Raw genomic sequence first — 22,933 nt, 5'->3', positions numbered from 1 at the left:
AATGCCTCACCTGGCTTGTTGACCTTCACAGATGTCCTCACCGAGAACTGCTTTTGGCCTCACCCTACTGTAGCTCAGAAACACCAAGGCGCCTGTCGCGCTGAGGACACGCTTACAAGACGACCGTTGGCAGATGACCGGCATGCCAGGCAGTGGCCAGAGGCGCAGGATGCCCACACGCTTGCGAGGGCCTGGGGAGGAAGTAGGAGCAGCGGTCCCCAGCAGCCCTGAGTGCAGAGGCGTGAGAGCTGGCAAGAGGCATCTCCCAGTATTTTCTTACTGAGGGTTGTGCAAAGATCACACTCCGAGCTCAAGGGACAGGCAGAGCAGACAACTTACCAGCTTGAAGGGCAGCATCAACGCCTTATTGCGTCCAGGTCTGGAGCAGGCTGAAGCACACAAATTCACAGATAAGACCACGAGTACAATACAGCATAGGCTGACCTCCCTCCCAAGAGAAGGTTTATAGACACCATGAGCAAAGACCACTTTCAGCCCAGGTTACTTTCTTTTGCCACTGAGCACAGCAGAGAGCAATCCCTACACAAGCAAGCCCCATAGCAAGCCCTATGCACTCTAAGAGAGAAAGTAGAGTTTGTTTCTCGTGCTGTGAGATTGTCTGCCCTCAATTCCCTCACAGCCTTCCTTGCCTTCCCAACAGACAAGCCTCTTCCATTTTAACAGTGCAAGACCTGGAAAAACAAAACCAAAACCTACATCTTTTCTTTCTGGTAGGGCTGGATTTTTCTCAGAAAGGGGTATTTGGCATTTGCTCCATCAATTTGCCCAAATGCATCCATTGCACGCTGCTTCTACAAAGAAAAACTTCTTTCTCTCATGATGTAGGGTTATCTTCTGCCAGTGCCTAAGTTAGATATTTCAACTATTGCTTTGACTGCTCCCCTGGCCTTCCCAGAAGGTGGGAATCACATATGGGTCTCTTGATCTCAGATGCCCTGGCACCTAATTTGGATGTGGCCTGCCTGTGGTCCAGCGTCAACAGCTTCCCTGTTAGGACAGGGAAGGACAGCAGGACAGCCTCAGCAGGACACTGGCCATCACTTTCCTGCTCCTTCTTTCCCTCGCTCCCTTCCTCCCTTTTCATTTCACATGCAGAGGGCAGGAGAATAAACACTGTAGTCTTCTGACTCTCTAATTGTCACTCTGGTTTTTCTTTTAATCAAGCCCAAGCTCTACAGATCAGCTGTGGCATTTAAGGTACAAATCAAGCAGTGGACCATAACATATATCTATTGCAAAAGACAATTCTCTAGGTGCCACTTTATTTCTCCATTCTACATTTGTTTTTAAAAGTATCTGCATGACACTTGGATGCTGCATAGCAAGTGGCAAATCTAATGAGTGCTGATGATTTATTCGGAGGAAGAAATCAGAATTAGCATTTTGGACCATCTCAGCTAGTTATGTGGTGTGTGTATTTCACACAGCTCAGAGAGCCGCAACAGCAAAAATGTCCATCAAGGAGACCAAAGTGGTGTTCCTCCTCTTTCCACTTCTCACTTAACCAACGCCTGCCTGATGTGGTGGCAACTCATCAGTGCTGGCCAGCGTCCTCTCTGTGTTAATCTATGGAGCAGCCACCCACGAAAACATTTTGCCCAAATTTCCTGTTTATTGATCACAGAATTCAGCCAGCATTCCCAAACAAAAACTCTGGGGGACTGTTGCCCGTGCACCACATGCGTCCTCTGCTCACAGTTGTTTCCGTGCAATAAGGGGTTTGGACTCTGATTCTTCAGGGTGGCAGCACACGTGTAACCATTAAAACGTCAGCATTTCCCCAGGTTTCGGGAAGACAGTAGACATCTTTAGCTACATCTGTGATTTAAATGGCGTCATTGCTGTTCCGCTCGTTTGCGTTGTGATTTCAGCCAGAGCAGCTTCTCCTTCGGCTTCTTTTGCCCTCCCTAGCAGTAACAGGGAAGTCCAGCAGGGAAGAGCATTTCAACATTGCCTTTGAAAGCAGGAGGAAAACAAGCTGTCTAAATCAATCAAGAGTGTGCATTAGTGATAGCATGTTCCTCTGGAGGTCTGCATTTGATGTCATATTGACACATAGCTAAGACCAAAGCCCATTTCTGCATCCTGGCTGCTACCAGGGGAACAGCATTGGCCTTTAGGCCCCATATCTTTACAAGGAGCTTGTGATCAAGGTGATTTTTTTTTTCCCCCAAATGAGCACCTGTGAAATATAATTATCCATCAAATAATGCCTAATGCCTTTTTCTCTGAAAAAGTAATTCCTCTCCATCTTTGAAAATGTTCTGGAAGCAAATACTATGGGTTTTTCCTTTCTGCTTTTGTAAGAAACCTGCAAAAATGACAGCTCCCACTCCTGCTAAACAGGCATCAGCTGTTAAATCAGTAGGGAAAACTCTGAATTAAATGTACAGATACTTTGGAACATTTGGAACAATCCAGTATTGTTTTTGCTTCCTTAGAATTATTTTGCCTCCTTGGGGGAAAAAAAAAGCTTTTTTTTTATTTGGATAAAGCAGATATTGGGCTGATTCACGCTGATACATTTGGAATGATTATTCTGTAATAGTCATCAGCACCTAAAAAGGACCTTGGTTCTGCCGGAGCTTGGCAGCAGTGGAGAGAAGTCAACATTTGAATAAGCCCCCAACTTCCCTTTCAAGAGAGGATAACTCCAAGCAGAGAGGTCTCTCAGGAGAGAGCTGGCTTTCTCAGGAGACATCTGGTACCTCCTGCTTCTGTTTGGGCCTGAGCTGCCAATCCTTCTCCAGGTATTTTTGGCACCCCTGGATTACAGCTCTGCAGCACAGGGAAGTTGGGACGGGGCAGAGGGCTGTGTCCCTGAGTCATAGCCCACCCTCGTCAAAGCTCAGGAGGACGGGAAGGCGGTGACAGGTCGCATGGGTCGATCAGGAAGGACATTTGGGTCTGGGCTGATTAAAAATAGCCTGGTTTAGACCTCCTTTTGCAGGCTCCGGAAGGCTTCCCGCATAGCTGGGCTTTGCAGCCAAGTTCAAGGTCTAGTCTATATCTGAACTGGGTTATCTGTGTTCCTGCTGATAGCCCAGATAGTGCCTGGATACCCTTGATCTACCTGGGGATAGCAGGCTGAGCCACGTGCTGCCTCAAAAGTATTGGCTGCCACGGGACCTAGCCAGCAGATTTAATTAGCTTCGTCAATGTTTCTTTTTCGTTTTCTGTTGGCGTTTTGGGTTTTTTTGGTTTTTTTGGTTGGTTTTTTTTTTTTTTTCTTTTTTTTTTTTAAATTTGGGAACAAAGCCCTGTATAAAGCATCACCCTCCCCCACCCCCTGCCGCTCAGACACGAGCCACACGTCTGGGATAAGAATGCTTTCGGAAAAGGCGCCGGGCTGAGCTGCTTACGGACCAAGGTTGGAGGAAGATGCTTGACTTGGGCTTGTGCGGGCTGTGGGGGGGTGGGGGTTGGTACACGGCACGTTCCCCAAGGACGAGCCTGGTTTCTGAGCTGAAGTAACCGCAGTCCCATATGGTGAAGGCATCGGAGCTGGCAGGGAGAGGATGAAGCCTTTCTTTACATCTGAGGAAGAAGTGTGGGGGCTTGGGAAGGGCGGCTGTTTCGCTAGGAGTGACTCACTTCCCGGGGAAGTTTTCCCCACAGGAGCCTGTGTACCGAGTGACAAAGTGTCGATGGGGCTGAGCCTTGAAACCCCACAGCTGCTGGTAGCTCCAGTCTTCCTGCCCTGGGGAAGGACCCGGCCATCCTTCCCCGTATTGTTTCGTTATTTGTAGTTCTCTGGTTTTTGTCTCTCCAGGGGGCTCGGTTAATTTTGCCTCGTCCCCACGAGCGGTAGGGAAGTGCTCACCTCATTCGTGAGGTCTGTGGCAGAGAGAAGGTTAAAACCCCCAGCAGAAGAGCACCCTTCCCCCTTAGGACAGGACTGCAGTGGTTTGCACTGGCTGTGCTACGCGGAGGTCAAGATCCCAGCTGGGGTTGAGGAAAAAGCCTTTCCCTTCCCTGCTCCATCATTAAAATGTCCCTTCCCAGAACAAAATACCCTTCCTTTTTTTTTATTTTTTAATTTGCTTTTCAGCCACCGAGTTCCAGCGGAGTTTAGGGGAGAAATTGCTACTTACTGAGTTGAAAACCAAATCTCCCTTTTCCCCTTCTGTTTCCCACCCCCACAAGAAATACAGCTGAACATGAGCCCTCAGGCACTGTCCTTTAGATCTAGCCTGTCCTTTCTGTCCTACATCGATGCCATTGCTGCAGACCTGTCTCAGGGCCAGAGTCATCCCGCTGCTGAGAAACGTCCTGTTGTGGCTGTGTTTGCACAGTAATTACCACTGCTTATCCCAGAGCAATAACCCATTCCACCCACTTCTGTGGTTCCTTGAATCCGTCCTCCCACTTGATCGTGCACATCTCGCACGGGCAGGAGGTTGCCCGGTGAGGGGAAGCGTTGCAGCATCGTGGCTTGTCTCAATTTTAAACAGTATTGAAGTTTCGGCTGAAGGCTCTGATGGGCTCAAGGGAATGAGAGGAGCGGGGACAGCAGCATCCTGTGGATTTCAGCAAAGCAGAGACAGAGCCGTTGCTGATCACCACAAATACCGGCGCTGCCATGAATTATGCATTCCTTGTTTAAAGAGAGGTCGCTCTCATCAATAATGGAAAGCTCCCCGCTCTGCCTTCAGCATCACATCTCCCACACCGGGAGTTAGGGAACTCATGAAATCTGCATGGACTTCCTCAAGGTGGCCAGGGGCTGATGGAGAGAGGCAGCAAAATGCAGGCAGAACACACCAAACACCCTGCTGACAGTTTTGGTGTGTGAAATTAAGAGTCATCTGCACCCGCCGGCAGCTCTGCTCCGGTTTTGCCCCTCGCACCCCTCTCCACGCCTCTCTCCTCCCGGGGTACGGACAGGACGGGAGGCTTGCAAACATGGTACAAACCAAGGTTAGGGGCTGTTTCCTGAAGCATTTGGCTCCATTAGCTGAGACTAGTTTGCTTTGGGTGCTTGCCTAGAAAAGTCTTTACACTGAAAGGTGGGATGTTCCCAGGGGACAGTCTGAACTCTGAAATTCGTCCCTCTGTGAAGATAATGATCTTTAGAGCCTGTGTCTCAGACTACTGACATACAGTGCTGGGGCTGGGGTTGGGCCAACGTTCAGGGTCTTGTAAGCCTCGCTCAGGCAGGCTGGCTGCCCTGAACCAGAGGTTGCAAAATCATCTTTTCTTGCAGAGCAAACTTTTTGAAAGGTGTGCTGAATCAGGTGGGTGGAGGGCAGAAATGAAACCTCAGAGCAGAAGTACCAAAGCCTGTGTGGTCCTAACCATTTCGGAGTTGCCAAAGAGGATGCAAACTGAACAGCTTTTCAACCGGGCTATAAGAAAATCACTGTCACCTGAACTCACACATCAGCCTTGTAATCTCCAGTCAGCTGGGCCTCTCCCTAACCTTCACCTTTCTCTACCATTCACCCAACACGTCCTTTAAAACCACCCTGCAACTCAGGGAGAAAGTCACATATGTGACCTCTTAAAACTGTATCTGAACGGTGAGGCTGCCTGGGTTGTTCTCCAGCCTGGGAATCCTTATCCCTCTCCCAACATCTGAGCTGCCCTGCCTGTAGCAAAGTGGTGGTAATTAGTCAACAGTAGATGAAGGGATCAGTCACATGCGATGCTCCGAGCCCCAGCCAGATCTTGCTTCTCTTCAGCATCAGTCTGGGACATCCGGGCTGGGCTTTTTCCCCTGGGTGCTTCTCCCATTCTCTTCTCCCCAGTCATGTTGGATTAATGCTCCCTGCATCACCTCGTGAGCTTAAACGGAGACTGGATGCTGTTGTGTCCCGGGAATTGAGAAGTCTGACAAAGCAGTGTGAAGTGAGAATAGTACGAGCAACACTTTGTCCCTATCATACTCAGTTTTGTGCTCTGTGTGTGTCTGTTTGTTTATTTTTTAATGGAGAACAGAAGATTGATGGATGAAATTAAGAAGAGGGATGTGTAATTGGAAAACAGCTCAAGAAGGCTACAGGCAGCATATTGAAGGCATCCATCAAACATCCCGCTAATGTTCGTTAAGGGTGTGCAATACAAACAGGGGCTGCAGGAGACACTAGGAAAAAAGTAAAAGGGAAGAGAAAGGGGAATAGGCAGGACAGGGGAAATAGCAAGGGAGGAGAAAAGCCAGCAAAAGAGTACAATCAATAATATTGGTATTGCGGTCGCATCCAAAGGCTTCTGTTAAGATCAGTACAGGACTGTACAACCACATTAAGAGACAGTCCCTGCCCTCTACAGTTTAAACCCAGGAATTACGGGATGATCGCTGGAGATAGATAGGTTTAGATGATCACAAAATTTTCTTCTGATCTTGAATCTCATTTAATAGGATCTACTCTGAATGGGTTTAAAGGCAGAAGGAAGGTAGCTGGTTGTGCCAAAAACACATGCAGTAATGCCTGCCAGCCAGGCATGCAATTAATCTGAGCCACTTAGGGGACTTTGTTTTTAATTATAAAAAGTAGGTAAAAAATATGTGCAGTAAACCTCCGTAAGCCCCACTGGGGCCATCAGCAGGCTACCCAGAGGCATTGACATGTGGCTGGGTTTTGATGCTGTGTTTTCAAGAGGATGGGCTGATGCCTTAATGGCCTCTTTGTGGGAAGTGTTCCATGCGGGGTCGACAGTAAGAAAATGCAAAAGGCATTTGTGTGGGGAAGGAGAGAAGACAAAGGCTAAAATTATTAGTAGGCCAGGGAATTCTTCTAGTCCTGGAAACAGAGAAGAAGAGAGACTGAGAAAAGGCAGGTGAAAGATGTAAAGAAACAGAGAAGAGCACAAGCATGATGGATGCCGGGGGCGGCAGTGGGGGAGAAAAGGTAAGGTTTTAAAGAGAAAATAAAGTATTTCAAGACAGATTTCCTGAAAATGGCATTAAAGTCAGACGACTCTGACCTGAGGTTCACAAGTGACCTGGTGCTTTATGTGGGGTTTAACTTCTTCAGCATTGCATGCTTTGGAAAAGCAATAGAGAGAAAGTGCATGTAGAAATAAATGAGGAAGGAGCACCTTGGGGAGCTGCACACACAGACAGCATCTCCGCTGGTTTGCAGTGTTCGGGAAGCATGAAAAAGGCTGGCTGTGAGGAGGAGGAGAAAGAGCTAGAAAGGGAATTTGTTAAAGCTCATCAAACTCTGATCCACTTCTCCTCCGTGCTCTCTTGGTAACGCAGCTGCCACCGCCGCCGCCCCCTCCTCTCCTTCCCTCCACAAGCGACTGGAGTTCGCAGCAGTGGCAGGGCCGCTGCATGGAAACTGTGCCTGTATAATTAAGGGCTTTTATTAAAGAAAAAAGAGGTTAGAATCATTAGAGATTATCACCATGAACCATTGGTTTGGGGAGCAGTGGAGACAGGTTCCCTAGAGGGACTGCTCCAGCCTGGTACTGTTGGTGTCTAACAAGGGATCAGCTCATGTTGCAGCAATTTCTTTAGCAGGGCTTGTGAGTATCTACTTGTCTGCCACAAGACTTGCTGAGACATGCTAGTCTTCTGTCGGATTTGGCTGAAATGGGTTTGATAGTTATTGGCAGTAGGGCACTGATGAGCCCTGCGATCACATAATCCTTGTTTTTCAGGACACGAAGGTAAATTGTCAGGGAACAAATTAAAGACAGGTCCTAAGAAGGTCCCAGAGGATGAATTTCAAATAGCATCCCCTGATATCTTCCAGGAGTACCATGTGGCTGCTGTCACTGCAAAGCAGAACCCTTTCAGACCAGTTGTCATGTTTCCTCTCACAAGATTCTCTGTGGCTGAAGCAAGGCAATCCTTCTTCCCCTTCGGACACATAAGGAGCTGCTGGGTCCTGATCCTGGGAAAGGAGTTTCCTTTGCACTCAACGTGCCTACGTTCCTTTGAGGACCTTGGTTTTAAACGAATGGCCTCAGTACACCTAGGAAATCCCTGGCAGAGCAATAATTGAGAGCCAACCACTTTGAACCTGCTTTCTGTCCTTTGTATCAGTGTGATGCCATTGCCCTCTTCTCTCAAGCTGCCTTCAGCCTGGGAGAGCAAGGGGGCCTGGTGGGGCTGTGCCGTTCGGCAGCTCTCTGGTTCCCAGGGCATGCGACTGTAGTTTCCCAACAGAAATCTCTCCACAGGAGGCTAATGAAAGTTTTATGCTCCCTTTAGCCTCCTAATGAGCATTGCTGTGGTAGGGAGGAAGTCCACTGGGAGAAGTATTTGCCATCAGAAAGGTAATCCCAGAGGAAACAGATTACAGATGTTACCAGGACGGAGCGGGGAGTAAAATTCAGCTATCAAGCATCAGGCAGCCTGCTTGGAGTGCGAGCCGAAAGTCCTCAGATGGTAAACAAGCAACTTTGCTCTGTACTCTTCAGTATGTCCGCGGGCTGCCGTTCTGCAGGAGCAGAAGTGGATCCCTCTTCCTGCAGCACTGCTTTTGTTGCTGGTGTGTAATAACAGTATCAGGAGATTTCATACCCAGAGAGGGGCCAAAACAGAAGCTAGAAGTTGGAGGAAAATGTTCTTGACTGTGCCAGAGCCATACAGGAGGCAGCATGTGCACTAGGCAAGCCTATTTGATGTTGGACTTCCAGAAGTCACCTCTGGGATCTCGTGCTTATATGACAGTGCACACAGGTTGTTAAGGGTCTTTCCAACAGGTGAGCCAGGGCTGGGATCTCATCCCACCAGGGCTGAGTTACGTCCCTGAACAAGTGGTCTGCAATGACATCCAAATACTTCCAAACTGATCGTTAATGTTGGGTACTTTGTTGAAGGCATGGCTACCTTGAGAAGCCAAGGATCTGATTTCCAGACAGACTGACTGCTCATTAATCTTATTAACTAATGGGAGCTGAAGGTGCTCAACAATTGTGAAAAATCAAGCACAGGACTACTGTAGCTTGGACCATCTGTAAATAAACCACCCCGTTGTTGACTATTCCTGATACTTTCGTCCTTTATTTCTCTTTCTTTTCTTTTAGTTCCTCTCATCTTATTGACGGCATTTCAAAAACAAATGTTAACTGTTGCGATTCCTCAGATCTCATGATGATGTACATTACAGAAATGCTAAGAAAGAAATTAAAGTATTCTGAAGTCTGTGTTTTAAACTAAATGTTGCAGTGGCGAAACACTGGAAGCCAGGAGTAGAAAGGGAAGTGGAATAATTAAATGTTCAGCAGGCATCACCAGCACTGTGGAATGACTGGGGCAAGGATTTTGTGGAAAACTTAGTAGGCAATAGCGATGCTTCAATGCATCTGCATAAGGAGGATGAGTTAAAACTGCAGGAGTGAAGGAGGTGATGGCTGTCTTGAGGATGCCTGACATTTTCTGTTTTGTTTACTTGCATATGCAGGAACACAAATCTTGCACACAGTTTTAAAAAATTCTACAAAAGCAGCAAATTAAATGGTCACCACAAAGCTCGGGAATGAATACCAGCCCCAGAGAGGGGGCAAATAACAGTCCTCTCTGGCTTCAGAAGCAGAAACGTGAACAACCCTAAGTCAAGGACAGTGGGTTCAGCATGGGGCAGCAGGAGGTTCTTTACAGCAATATAATATATGAAATCTTCTATTCAATAGCACAGGAATTGTCCAGGGCAGCTGAATAATGGTTCGGGCCTGCAATGTTAATGGGGCTCCTTGTAAACTTATACTTAGACAAATGCTTTTCTGGATTGGGGCCCAATGTTTATCATGCCTCCCTCTAAGCAAGCCAAACTCAGTCTATTAGTTTGGCCTCTAGACTTACTGCCCTAATGTTTGTGGTGACTGATGAGGCCTTACTCTTCTTTCTGTTCTGAAAGGTAGAGAGATGCCTGGGCATTGGAAGCTCTCTGCAGCATGCTGAGGAGACGTAACCTTCTTACCACGCTCCTGATTGCCTTGCCATGGGCTCTTCTCCTAACCTTGTGGCACCAGTATCCAACCACCCGCTACCTCAGCCTGTTGAGAAGTAAGTTCAAGAGTTCTGCTGTCAGTGCGCTGGTGGTTGTGATGATTGCTGGTGCGAACCCTCAGTAGGAGATGCTCTCTCATGGGATGGGTTAAACAAAGACAAACTTGCCTGAAGGCCCCTTCAGGGTTTGCCTACAGCAGACACATAAAGTGTTCTTAAGAGCGTGTTAAACACACAACTTAGGTTGGCTTTGGGGAGAGGACGCTGATGTGTTGAGCACTGACTCCAGACAGATGTGTCCCCAGCACTCCCTGGAAAGGAGGCATTAACACCTTTCTTCTTCTTCTTCTTTCTTTCCTTTTGTCTCAGAAGAGACAGATGAGAACGTGACCTCTAAAGCTCTCCTCAATGGTACATCTGCACTGAGAGAAGAAGGCCCCCCTTCATGCATTCGGCAGCAGCAAAGCATAGGGGCAACGCCTAAAGTCGTCCATAATTATGTGTACTCCAGGCCTCCCCCATGGTCAGACACTCTGCCGACCATCTTCGTTATCACCCCTACCTACACCCGGCCAGTGCAAAAAGCTGAGCTGACCCGTCTGGCCAACACCTTCCTACACGTACAGAACCTGCACTGGGTGGTGGTAGAGGACTCACCCCGGAGGACCAACCTGGTATCCAACCTGCTGGAGAAGGCAGGGCTCAACTTCACCCACCTCAATGTGGAGACACCCAAGAGTCTGAAGCTGGGTCTGTCCTGGATCCCATCCCACACCCCAAGGGGGACGCTACAGAGGAACCTGGGGCTGCACTGGCTGAGGGACAGCTTCAGCAACACTGCACCACCAGAAGGGGTAGTGTATTTTGCTGATGATGATAACACCTATAGCCTGGAGCTCTTTGAAGAGGTAAGAGCTGTAAAATTACATGGGACAGAAAAGCAGGATACAGCTGCAAAGCCTCTTAGGGCCAGGTGTTCTTGCAAAGACCTCTAAGATAGGGCTACCATGAGGACTTTTGGAATCAACTGGGAGACAAGGGCTCTGGCATGCTGCCTAGAGTCCTTCTCTCCCGCCCTGCACTCAGTGAGAGCTTGGTATAGGGCAAATACAAACCTATAGTTGTGCAAGCCCAGTAGCCATGCTCTAAAGGGCTGAAAGAGTGAAGAGCACATCTGTGATGGTGTAGGCTGCAGATGTGAATAGCTGCTCAATCAACGTTGCACCAACTAGAGCCCCTTTTGCCAGGGACCAGAGGATATATACTCCAGAATTTATACCTCTCCTCAGGGAGAGCTGACCTGATTTCAATAAGCACAGAAGACAAACTTCTGGCAAAGCATAAATCTGCACTGTTGTAGGGGTGTGATGGGTAGGGGATGTTGGAAAAGTTGACTGACTTTCTAATTCCCCTTTTCTCCTTGGCTGCCAATCTGTACTCTGAGTTCCAGCTACCACAACAGGACTGTGCCCCTGAGATCACAGAAGCTTGCCCAGAGTTCTGCTGGAAACTTGGCTTTTGTGAGATGCCAAGTCTATTGAAAAATTGCAAAAATGATTATTCAGTAAACTCCCTTGTCACCAATGTAAGCCAAACTGTACTACACCACTTGAAATACAGAGCTATGCATCAGAACACATTTCTAGTTTCCAGAAATGTTTAGATCTCTGTTAAGCTCATCCTTTCTTATTTCTTTCCAGGTCCTTTTTGACAATTTCAATAAAATCCCACTCATTTAGGCAGTAGCTGTGGGTGGAAGAACAAGAGTGGGGGGAATTTGCAACAAATGAGGGCAAACATGCATCAGTCAGGGAGGGATTTTACTTGCGTGAGGGAGAAGTTGGAGTGAGTGGAGTCGATAATACAGAGCTAGAGGCCTGGTAGAAGCTGTGTTTGGCATTTTCAAAAATGATAAAATTTTACAAAAAATTACAAAAGTTCAGATGAGATCAGAAAACCAAAGGTTTTCCTTCGTCTGAGGGACTGAACATAGGCATAGAAAAGCAGTGAATTTGGTATTCAGAGAAGAGTTTGCTAAAACAGACTTGTGGCTTTGCAAGCTGTAGCTCTTCAAGCAGTAGCACAGGTGAACAAGAGGTTGTGCTGCCTAGAGCTATGTGATTGTGTGGGAAGTCATCAGGGCAGGACAGGTGCCAAGGAAAGCAGAGGATGGTACACGAACGGGTTGGGACAGACGTCGCGGGGCTGAATTCTCACAGTGCTGTTTCCTTCTGGCACACAGATGCGCTACACAAGGAGGGTGTCAGTCTGGCCAGTGGCTTTCGTTGGGGGACTGCGATATGAATCCCCAAAAGTGAGCCCAGCAGGGAAGGTGGTAGGCTGGAAAACCGTCTTTGACCCTAACCGGCCCTTTGCTATTGACATGGCTGGATTTGCTATCAGCATCAAGCTGATTTTGGAGAAGCCTCAGGCCAGTTTCAAGCTGGAGGGAGTTAAAGGAGGCTACCAGGAAACCAGTCTGCTGAAGGATCTAGTGACTATGGACGGGCTGGAGCCCAAAGCAGCCAACTGCACAAAGGTGAGTAGGACAAGAGACCTTGAAGATATATTCTCCTTGCCAGGTCTTCGCTGCTTTTGCAGCCTCCTGCCATGCTCCACATGTCAGTGCCGAACAGCGCTGGGACAGATGGGCAGAGCCTGCCAAATTCTTCACAGATGTGAAGCTCGGAGAGCGCTGAGGAACAGTTAGTGCTACGCACTCTGTGTTAATAAAAAGCCTCAGATATACAATTCCTGCCCAGATTGCTTCTCCAAAATCCAGGAGGTTTGGCAGAGGGTTGAGTCTGGGGTTTTGGTCCAGAACGATCCCTCCTCCTTGTCACTGTTTCATGCGCCTGTGAAGTCTCTCCCAGGTTCAACCCCTTTGAATGACATGCTTCAAACAGCTGTGAGCCCCGGGTTGCTGAGGATCCCACCTGATGGGTGAGCAGCTCTTGGCGTTTCCAGGCATCCGGAGCCCCTGAACTCTTTGTGATTCCCTCTAGGTGTTGGTGTGGCACACAAGAACTGAGAGGCCCACTCTGGTTAATGAAGGCAAGCGTGGATTTACAGACCCCAGAGTAGAGGTGTAAGCAGAGAGTCAGCTCCAGGGTGTGAGTACCCTTGTATTTATTGGCTTTGGCAAGGCAAATAATCTGTACCTGTTTCCTTATTCATGCTATTATTTCCTCAAAGATTTCATGTATGATTGTCCCAGTAACTCCCTTACCATGCCACCCTTTGCACAAGAAGTAGATCCTCATCTTTACCCACTTATGGTCTGCATTTCACATTCATTCAAGCCTCCTTGCAGTCCACATGGGAGCTTTGCCTGCATACAGAGAGAAAAGTGGCAGAAGAATCCCATGGTTTCACCCAGTAATAATGACAAGCCAAATTCCTTGCTCCCCTATTCCTGCCAGCTCCAAACTCTGCTTAGTGTGGGAGTTGTCCTACAGTGTGTGGAAAGAGATCACACTCCTGCAGATGAGCTTTTCCCCCAGCAGCCCTGCCACCTCTTGCAGTGCTCCATGCATCCACCTTCAGCTTTTATCCTGCATGAACAACCATAGTGTGGGTGCAGCAGGGAAAGGCTGATGGGACCACCTCAAAACAGGAACCAGTAAAGCACAACCTACACAGACTCTCACAGAGTTTGAGGGGCTTGGTACCAACATTCCCAAAGCTAGGAATACATCTGCTGCTGAGGAGAAATAGTGAAGGCACCAGGAGTGCCTTTGTGGTCCACAGAGCCAGGTTCAGAAGCAGGACAGGGGATTATGGCAACCACCACTGGTGAGGGCAGGAATGCATCAGAGATCAGCGGTATGTTCTTAGAAGTAGAGACTGATGAAGAACAGGCTTCAAAGGAGCTATGACCTCCGCTGCTAGCTGCTGTGCCCTCTGATCTCCATGTCTGCCCTTGGCAGATTGGTAGCCCAAAAGTCCCAAAAGAATAAGGGTATCTAATTTGGGAGTACCCAGCTCTTTCTGGAATGACTCATATCTGTGGCAGGACACAGGATGCTGAATTATTTACTCCTACTTTGGAAGATATTGCAGGGCTGCTTTCAGTCCTGACCCCAATATACACCTCAGATCAGCTCTATCAGTGGAAATAAAACTGACAGCTTTTATACAGGCAGTCGTGAGTATTTCAGCTTCTGCACTGATCTACTGTGTGCCTTACCAGTAGCTGCATACAGCATTTCCACATCATCTCATCATCTCTGACTGATGGCCAACAGCCGTACAAAGAGTGCAAAGCAATCCCCGCGCCTGCACACCCAGCAGCAGATAGGAGGGACAGGAGTCAGTTGCCTAAACATAGACACCTAGTGCCACCACAGGGACCCTGGGGTAGCCCATCTGGCCCTCCTTTGTAGGGCACAAACTCTGTACCATATCTGCCAGCTTTTTGTTAATATCTCAGCAATCCTATCAACCCATAAATGATGCTAGACACCTATGCTTAGGCAGCAGTCCCTCTTTGAGCCTGTGCTTCTGTGAAATCCACTAGCAGTAACAGGCTCATTCTACATACCCATCTATGCTGGGTCTGCAGTAAGCTAAAGCTATGACTGCCCAAACTCAGCTCATAAGGACTCAGAATCCAGTCAGCTGGCCTGGAGGTACCACTTGCTTTGTAAAGGATGAGCAGGCTTATAAAAACTCAGACAGATTAGAACTGCCTTACGTACTTGTCAGAGGAAGGGTTGACTGCTCCGCTTGGGTGCAGAGTGTGGATGTGACATCTTCATAAATGTGCCGTTTATGTATTGGTGCTTTTGTCCTCACCTTCTCTCTCTAGCCAAACACTCAGCCATCCTCCATGAGAAATGCCACATACCTGCTATGGGTTCTCATGGGAATGGGTCCCCATAAGTCACTCGTTGTGGGAAAAGGAAGCAACCAGTCTGAGAGATCAAGACACTACCACTCATTCACTAGCAGGATTTCCACCCTTATCTAGACCCACATCCTCTCCAGTGCTTTCAAGCCAGAGTGTTGGCTGGGCCAGCTCTGTAGGTTTTGAAGGAGCTTTCCACTTGCATTAGCAGAGAATTTGACGACAATCCCTTCTGCACCACCATCTGCCATGCGGGGTAGCTGCTCTGACCTGCCAAGTGGGCAGGTGGCATCCACTCCAGGAGACACCTGCAAGGTAAATTGCTTGACTGAGCAGTCAAGCAAAATCATTAGATTCCCCCCTTTAAAGTATTAAATTGAGATCTCTACTGATGGCTATGGTGTTTTGGAGGTCCTTACTATCAAGGCTTGCTGAGAACCTTGACAGACATGATCTAGATAAGACAGTGCTGAGGAAAAAAAAAAAAAAAAGACGTAAAATTGCTCCCCTGAGGGTGTTCTGTTCTTAGACACAATAGGGAGAATATTTCTGTCTTTCCCTCCTGGCAATTAGTCCTTACTGAGATCAGATAAAGCCAGTCAAGTTCCAGACCTCCCAGAGGCCTCTTTCCCCTTTGGCAGGGGGGGCAGACATGAGCCAGGCAGACATTGCTTGGTGCAGGGTTTGGTGCTCTGTTAACCTCTAGTTGGACCACTTGCATGGCTGCTTGGCACATGTGCCTACTTGGTGGATTGCCACAGACCAGTGTAAAGGGACCTGCTGGTCATCTGAACTGTGAGGATCAGGCTCAACAGGTGCTGCATAAATAGCAGGTTTTTGTCCCAGCTGGAGTCCACTCTCTTCCTTGCCTGCATTCCCACCACCACCCTTAGCTGTGTCCAGCTGAGTCTGGGGGAGAATACTATGCACCAAATCAGAGCAGATCTGCAAAGGGGGAGCAATAAGACATATCAGGGTTTTGCTTTTCACAAGAGACCACAAAAAGAAAAAGAGCTCAACGTTTAGAAAAAGGAAGTGGTTTTCTTTTCTGCACTAGAAATTCTGCTTGTTTTGCTGCCCTGAGAACCACTAGGCAGGATCTGAGATGTGCTGGGATTGAGGTTTGGGGGCGAGAGCCTCAGCTACTTCCCCAGCCTCTTCATGCAAAGTGGAGGAGCAGGAGTGACAAAAAGGGAGTCTCTGAGCCTACCTTCAGCTGGACAGAAGCCTTCACTGTGGAGATATAGTGGAAAATGTCCATAAGCCTTGTCTCTGAGAAACGTTGTGGGGACATGCAGAGCAGGAAGGGGAATGTGGATGATGGGGAAAACCCTTGGGGTTGTCTGTATTGCAACAGAGGCCACAAAGCAACCGAAAGCTATCACAGCATACGTCCCTGCCGACTGTATTGAAACCTCCTCAAAACACAGGTCTTGGCTTCTGAGAGCAGGAAACGGAAATTAATTTCACTTCATATTTTGCTTCGTTAAAGCCCTGAAAACTATCACTCAAGACTGGTGTTATGAAAACTACCTATTCTTATTGCTAACATCTATTTACAGGCATCTGAGAGAGAAACGTTTGCTTAGGTTAGCACAGGACTCCTGCTGCCTTGTGATATTTGGAAACAGGGAAAGAAGTTCACCTGCATTTCAGAGCTTCCAGACAGACTGAACAGGGATTCTCAGATCTCATCCTCCTGTTCTTTCTTTAAAAAATTATCAGAGAGGTTAAAATAATTATTTCATGGGGAGAAAAAAAAACCTCCTTCAAAAACTTTTTCTAATTCATAAATAAAATCTCCCAGCTAGGACTGTGTAGGGCAGTGTGGTGGGTTGACCTTAGCTAGAGGCCAGATGCCCACCAAAGCCTCTCTATCATTCCCCTCCTCAGCCGGACAGGGGAGAGAAAATATAATGAGAAGCTCGTGGGTCAAGATAAGGACAGGGAGAGATCACTCACCAATTACCATCATGGGCAAAACAGACTCAACTTGGGGAAATTAGTTTAATTTATTTCCAATCAAAATCAGAGTAGGATAATGAGAACTAAAACCAAATCTTCAAACATCTCCCCCCCACCTGTCCCTTCTTCCTGGGCTCAGCTGCACTCCCGATTTTCTACCTTCTCCTCCCCGAGTGGCTCAGGGGGACAGGGAATGGGGGCTGCACTCAGTTCATCCCATGTCATTTTCTGCCACTCCTTCCTGAAGGGAAGGACTCACTCTTCCTCTGCTCCAGCATGGGGTCCCTCGCATGGGAGACAGCTCTCCATGAAATTCTCCAACGTGAGTCCTTCCCATGGGCTGCAGTTCTTCATGAACTGCTCCAGCCTGGGTCCCCCACAGGGACACAAGTCCTGCTGGCAAACCTGCTCCAGCCTGGGCTCCTCTCTCCACGGGGCCACAGGTCCTTCCAGGTGCCTGCTCCAGTGCAGGCTTCCCATGGGGTCACATCCTCCTTCGGGCATCCACCTGCTCTGGCATGGAGTCCTCCACGGGCTGCAGGTGGAGATCTGCTCCAGCATGGAGCTCCATGGGCTGCAGGGGCACAGCCTGCCTCACCACGGTCTTCATCACGGGCTGCAGGGGAATCTCTGCTCTGGTGCCTGCAGCACCTCCTCCCCCTCCTTCCTCACTGACCTTGGTGTCTGCAGAGCTGTTTTCACATATTCTCACTCCTCCCTCTGGCTGCAAATGCAACATGAAGGGTTTTTTTCCCTTTCTTAAACATCTTACCCCAGAGGCGCTACCACCATCTTTGATGGGCTCGGCCTTGGCCAGCAGCAGGTCCATCTTGGAGCAGGCTGGCATTGGCTCTATTGGACATGGGGGAAGCTTCTAGCAGCTTCTCAGAGAAGCCACCCCTGCAACCCCCCACTACCAAAACCTTGCTACGCAAACCCAATACAAGCAGATAGAACAAGCAGCTCTTCAGCCATATCCCAGCCCAAAGCTGTGTGTAGTGTGGTTGAGGAACCTGTTTACCGATGCCTGCTTAGTGTTTACCTGAGCCAGGGGACAGCCTTGTTGGAAATGCGTCTCCTGCCCTGTTGTACTGGATGTGGTATCGACACCTCTATCTCCTTCTTACCTCATCTTGTGTTTGTTTTGATAGAGGCAGTGGGCAGTGACCATTCCCGAAGTTTGTCAGCAACCACAGCAGCTGCACACCTTGCCTGTTCTGCCCAGTGCTCTGCTCCACCGCTGGAGGTCGATGAACACCCCCAAATGTCACCACGCCGATCAGCTCCCACTGCCCAAAAGGTGGTAACAAGCAGGGAGAGAGTTGATGTGGTGCCCTGCGATCCTACAGCTCTTCACTTTTGACTTCGTGCACTGGCTCCCGTTCCCCACCTGGGAGAGGAGTCCTTCCCTTCCCCCGTGGGCTCTCTGTTTTTAACCATTCGTTAAAATTGATTAGGTGTGATCTCCATTCTCGGCCGTGCCAGCATGGAGGCTGAAATCCAGTGTGGGTGTGGGTCCCTCTGAAGGTCTCTCCTGGCATACTGTAAAACCTGAGCTTTAGTACAGCAGCTGCGAGCTGCAGTGGTTCAAGGACAAAAGCACAAATGTGGATCTGTCGGCCTGAGGCTGATAGGCTCTCAAAACAGCTTAGAACAAAGCTAGCCTGAGAAAGGCTGTCCCTCTGAAGGATGCACTCGGATACCTACATGGATCAGCCTTCAGTGTTGGAGAGGGAGCTGTACTGAAGCACCTCATTTGGGCTTTGGACGTTCAGAAGGGATCTGGTGGCTGCGCCTCAGCTGAGAACTTGAACTGCCCTTGCTTAAGGTTGTTTTGGCCATCCCATATCCCCAGGCCCAGAGTCCTCATAATAAAGTTCCTCTCCCACTCAGGGAGACCCAGCAGGTACCGTACCTCAAAGGCCATGCCTCCATGTCTCGCTGCAGAGACCAGAAAGCAGGGCCAAAGATGGGTGGACTTCAAAGTGTTGTTCCTAGCATGGAACCCTGCTGCAGCACCATGGGGCGCTTCAGTAGCTTCAAATCACATATACGGACTTGCTTCCTAGGCCTCCAGAGAGGAAGACACCTCTCTGACATGGAGGTGGGTGACAAGTGCTCAGAGAAAAGGAACCCTCAGCCTGCACTCATCTCCTGTGAGAACACTGAGGAATGTGGAGAGACATCATCGTAAAACATATCTTGAGCACACAGATGACAACTGAAATAGCAAATGTGACAAGGTTTTCCAGTTGAACTTTGAAAGGCATGTGTGGTGCTGTGAAGAGAGAGGAGACAGTGTCATGCAGAAGGGTTTCCCTTTCCCTCAATAAAACAGGAAGACAGCCAGGTGGAAAGCAGCCCACAGAGCTGGAGGCGGTGGCAAATGAGGACCGAAGGAAGGATGCACTGGATTAAAAGCACAAGTGTTGGTACCATGTGTGTGCGTGGGGAGTGGTGTCACTGTGACTTTTCCAGGAAGATTCCTTGAATGACCCAGAAACCCCTCTGAGCATCTCTTGAAAACCATCTTCACTCAGGCCATGAGAAACAGGGCTTTAGGCATTCAAAACATGTCGAGGATTTCGCAGCTCGGGAAAGTTACAAGCAATTGAATCATCCCCCGCCCAAGAAATTCTGGGCTGGCAGGAAACTTATTTATTTGTTGATTTATTTATACTAGAATTCTTCTCTGCCTAGTCCTTGTTTAGTTTTTTTTTTTTTAGCTTAGATCACCTAACATGTTCATGAAGAAAAAATATTTTCTCCCTCGCCCCGGAACAGTAGAGCTTGGCATTCACCGATGAATGTCGTATGTTCTGCACTCCCTGGGGTTTCTTTACAATGGTGTCTTAAACTGGCAAAATAATCAGAAACACAGCAAGGAGTGGAGTACAATGAAAGGAATTACAGTTCCTTTATGCAAGAGATGTGGGTGGCACTAAGTTTCTGGCTCCCAAGCAATCATAGTGAGGTAAAAACATGTGCAAAGGAGTGCCTCACTCAGCAGATAGTCCCCATGGGATCTCGGGAATTCTCCATGGGGGTCTTTGAGAAGGTCTGAGAGAAGGAGTCAGTCCATGTTCCCTCAAATGGGGAACGAGCGGCCGCACATCATGCTATAGCAGGGGGGCTAAAGTACAGGAGGAGGCAAAGGGGATGAGATGCCTCATATCAGAGAAGGAGGCAGGAGAAATCAAAGAATAGGCAGCAAATAGAGAAGTGGAGACTGCGTTTAGTAAGGCTTAGGCAAGGGTCTTTCTGGATGAACACACCGAGCACTACAAGGCCACCCTGCCAGCTGTCTCAGCATGAAGAAATACTGAATAGGCCATGAAAACGGTGTCTTCTCTGAGCCCTAGAAAACACTTTTCATTCTCCATTTGTCAGAGCTTTGTGTCCTGTCCTCTGCAGGAGGTAACAGGTCTTGCACTCCAGTGGGCTTTGCCAACCCATCCTGCAACCAAGCAGGTGGGCTCAATGCTCCCACCCAGCATTAAATCAAGATTAAGTCCCTTTCTCTGTGGTTTTGATGAATAAGTAAGAGCGAGGGAATAAAGGAGTTGATTTATGATCCTCCATTTTCTCCTCTGAGATGGGCAGGGTTTCTGCCTGTATGAACAGGAGGGAATATGGTGATTAATTCCCTGGCCTTTAATCTCACGCAGGTCCTACATAGGGTTTGTGGGAACAAAACACAGTGGGTGTGTGTAGCAAGGATCTATTCCCATTGCAAAGGATACCCCCACCCACATGTTTTTAAAGAGTTGTTCCCTCTGCATCCCTATAAGAAAGCAAAACTATTATTCCTGTTTTTCCCACTGGCAACCTGGATTCCAGTGATATGCACTACGCTGTCCGTTCAGTGCCAGTCAGAGTCTGCTCTCTCGCACCATCTCCATTCTCGCCTGGCCCTGTGGAGGAGAGTTTCTGTGAATCAAGAAATTCTGTTAGTCACTAAATTGTGCAGGGCCAAGACCTTGTATAGGCAGCGTGAAAGTACACAGCAGATATTCCAGGCTAGCAGACATTTGGACCTGGTCAGTACAAATACTCTCTTCCTCGTAGAGCAGCCTAAGGACAGCAAGGACTGCTGCTGGCCAAGGTGTATCAGCTAAGAGTAGGTGAGTAACAGACACCACAAGTTAAGATGGCTGTTTGTTAGCAGAGGTCGGTGGGAGAGCCCAGGAGTGGAGCAGTGGTCAGAGCTGTAAGCTTCAAGGAAAGTGAATGCAGTGAATGCAATAGGAGGGAAGCTGCAGATCAAGCCTGAAGTATTTAAAGAAGAGAAGGCATCCCCGCGCCTGGTTTTTACTAGCATATTAGTATCTGATATTCATGTTCTCTGAGATTCATCCAATTCACCAACCAATGAATATTACTAACATTTCCTGTTGCAGAAAATACTATTGACGAAGGAAAGAGAATGTCAAGAAAGTACTTTTTAATGGTTATTTATTTATATTGAATGGTACTAGACCGTTATTAAATATGATGTGAATAGCACAAGATTGCACCATTGTCTTGTCTTGCAGCGTAAGTGCCAACTCCTTTTCCAGGAAAACACAGTGGACTCTGTAATGGAGCATGTATCGGTTTTAGCTGTTCTCATTTCAAGGGGACTCATTTCAGTCTTCATCTGACCCAAATGCTACAAAAGAAAATCAAGCAAAAACATTTCACATTCCTGAGACTGGTGCATGCATTATGGAGATAAAGGAAAGAGACAGAAGGGGACAGGAGACTATAGCCTAAATTCCATAATGTCATGGCATCTCTAGCTGTCATTTTGGTGACATGGTGACCATCCCTACTGAGATTGCTCTGCAAAGGTGCTGACCATAACTCAGAAGTGAGTGGTGGTCAAACAGGGCAGGCAGGCAGTTCTCCATCACAAGGGAGAGGGGAAAGGTGCCAGAAGCTGTCTTAGTGAAACGGCAAGCTTGCATTGCACGGTCATACCTAAACAAGGCGGCTGCTGCTGGCAGTGAGCAAGCTGCTTCATTTCTGTGGAGGTCTGCTGCGTGACACTATCGAGGTCTGCTCTGCAGGGTACACCGTATCCACTCCAGCTCTGTTGGGCCAGGGAGCTCCTGCGCACTGTCCTCCCCTCTGGGAAAAGCCAGGACAAGCTCTCCTGGCAGCAGTACGGTAAGACGTAAGGGATCTCCTGCAGGAATGTAGTGCCACACTCTCTTCCAATTGGTTCAGGAGGCCATGGAACCTCTCAAGAAATGTTTTTCAACTTCCTTCCTCCTGGAGGGGGATCAGTTGCTTAGGACAGCGTATGATGGGAAGCAGGAGAGGGCAAGTAGCTTGTGGCCCTCTGCAATACAGCCCACTGCATCTTCTGCACAAGGGAGAGACACCCAGGAGCAGCACCAACAGGGCAAGGAAGAGCAGGTTAAGGCATTACAAGGTCTAACCAACTGCATGCTGTTTCAGTCCCTGCTTCTGCCAGTCCCTGTAAGCTGCAACCCCCTGGGAAAAATGTCTGAACTCTCACTGGGGCATGAGGTGTCAGTGCAATGGGATCAGGTCGGGAAACAACTCTGGTTTCTTGATTCTTCCATCTCTCTCCAGACCAGAGGAGAATGGATGGGCCTATTTGACAGGAGCCCACTCCTGGCTAATTCACAAGCCTAGGAGAAGCTAGTAGACCCGGGTCCTGTTTCTAATGCTCACTCTGTCATTTGGCCAAGGTACGTGACATCAGCTATCTGTGTTTTTTAACAACAACAACAAGGGGCCCGCCTCCCAGAAACATGGAAGCACTTTTAAGACTTTTTTGAGGAAGCATTGCTAAAAATTTAGGATACTAGAGTACAAGCCAAATCCAAACCTATGTAATAAAAAATCACATGCACAAAGGTGTTGCTTAAAGTGCAATGTGAAGTTTACAAGCCAAGATCCTGCGAAAGATGCAGAAAGAACTGCCATGGCCAAAGGTACCTGAAACATCCACCCCACTAGAAAACACAGTCACCCCCCAAAAAGAGAGGGACAGCTCTGCTTGGCTGTAGTGGCTGAAAGCTTCTACAATGCCTGTGCAAGGACTAATGCTGCCTTCCTCTTCCCTTGACAGAAACCCTGGGGACTGGGAGGGCAGTGGGTAAGATGCATTGACCAACACTGCATAAGCACCCTGCTTGGTATCACTCTGTTACAGCAGCATGTCACTCCTCCTTTCCTTG

General features: G+C 48.3%; 1 protein-coding gene across 1 annotated transcript; it reads left to right on the top strand.

Moving 5' to 3' along the window:
- Positions 1-9,870: 9,870 nt before the first annotated feature.
- Positions 9,871-13,017, top strand: LOC309405253 (galactosylgalactosylxylosylprotein 3-beta-glucuronosyltransferase 1-like; the record flags this gene model as incomplete). The annotated part of the gene is made up of 4 exons (XM_081999981.1): positions 9,871-9,982; positions 10,295-10,833; positions 12,168-12,464; positions 12,931-13,017. 4 exons carry the CDS (start codon positions 9,871-9,873, stop codon positions 13,015-13,017), a joined length of 1,035 nt encoding a protein of 344 aa, XP_081856107.1.
- Positions 13,018-22,933: the final 9,916 nt, after the last annotated feature.

The sequence above is a fragment of the Phaethon aethereus genome (genome assembly GCF_964289735.1).
Source record: "Phaethon aethereus genome assembly, chromosome: 1".
Lineage (NCBI taxonomy): Eukaryota > Metazoa > Chordata > Aves > Phaethontiformes > Phaethontidae > Phaethon > Phaethon aethereus.
The sequence above is the reverse complement of the archived record's forward strand: the minus strand, read 5'-3'. Positions and strand labels throughout refer to the sequence as shown.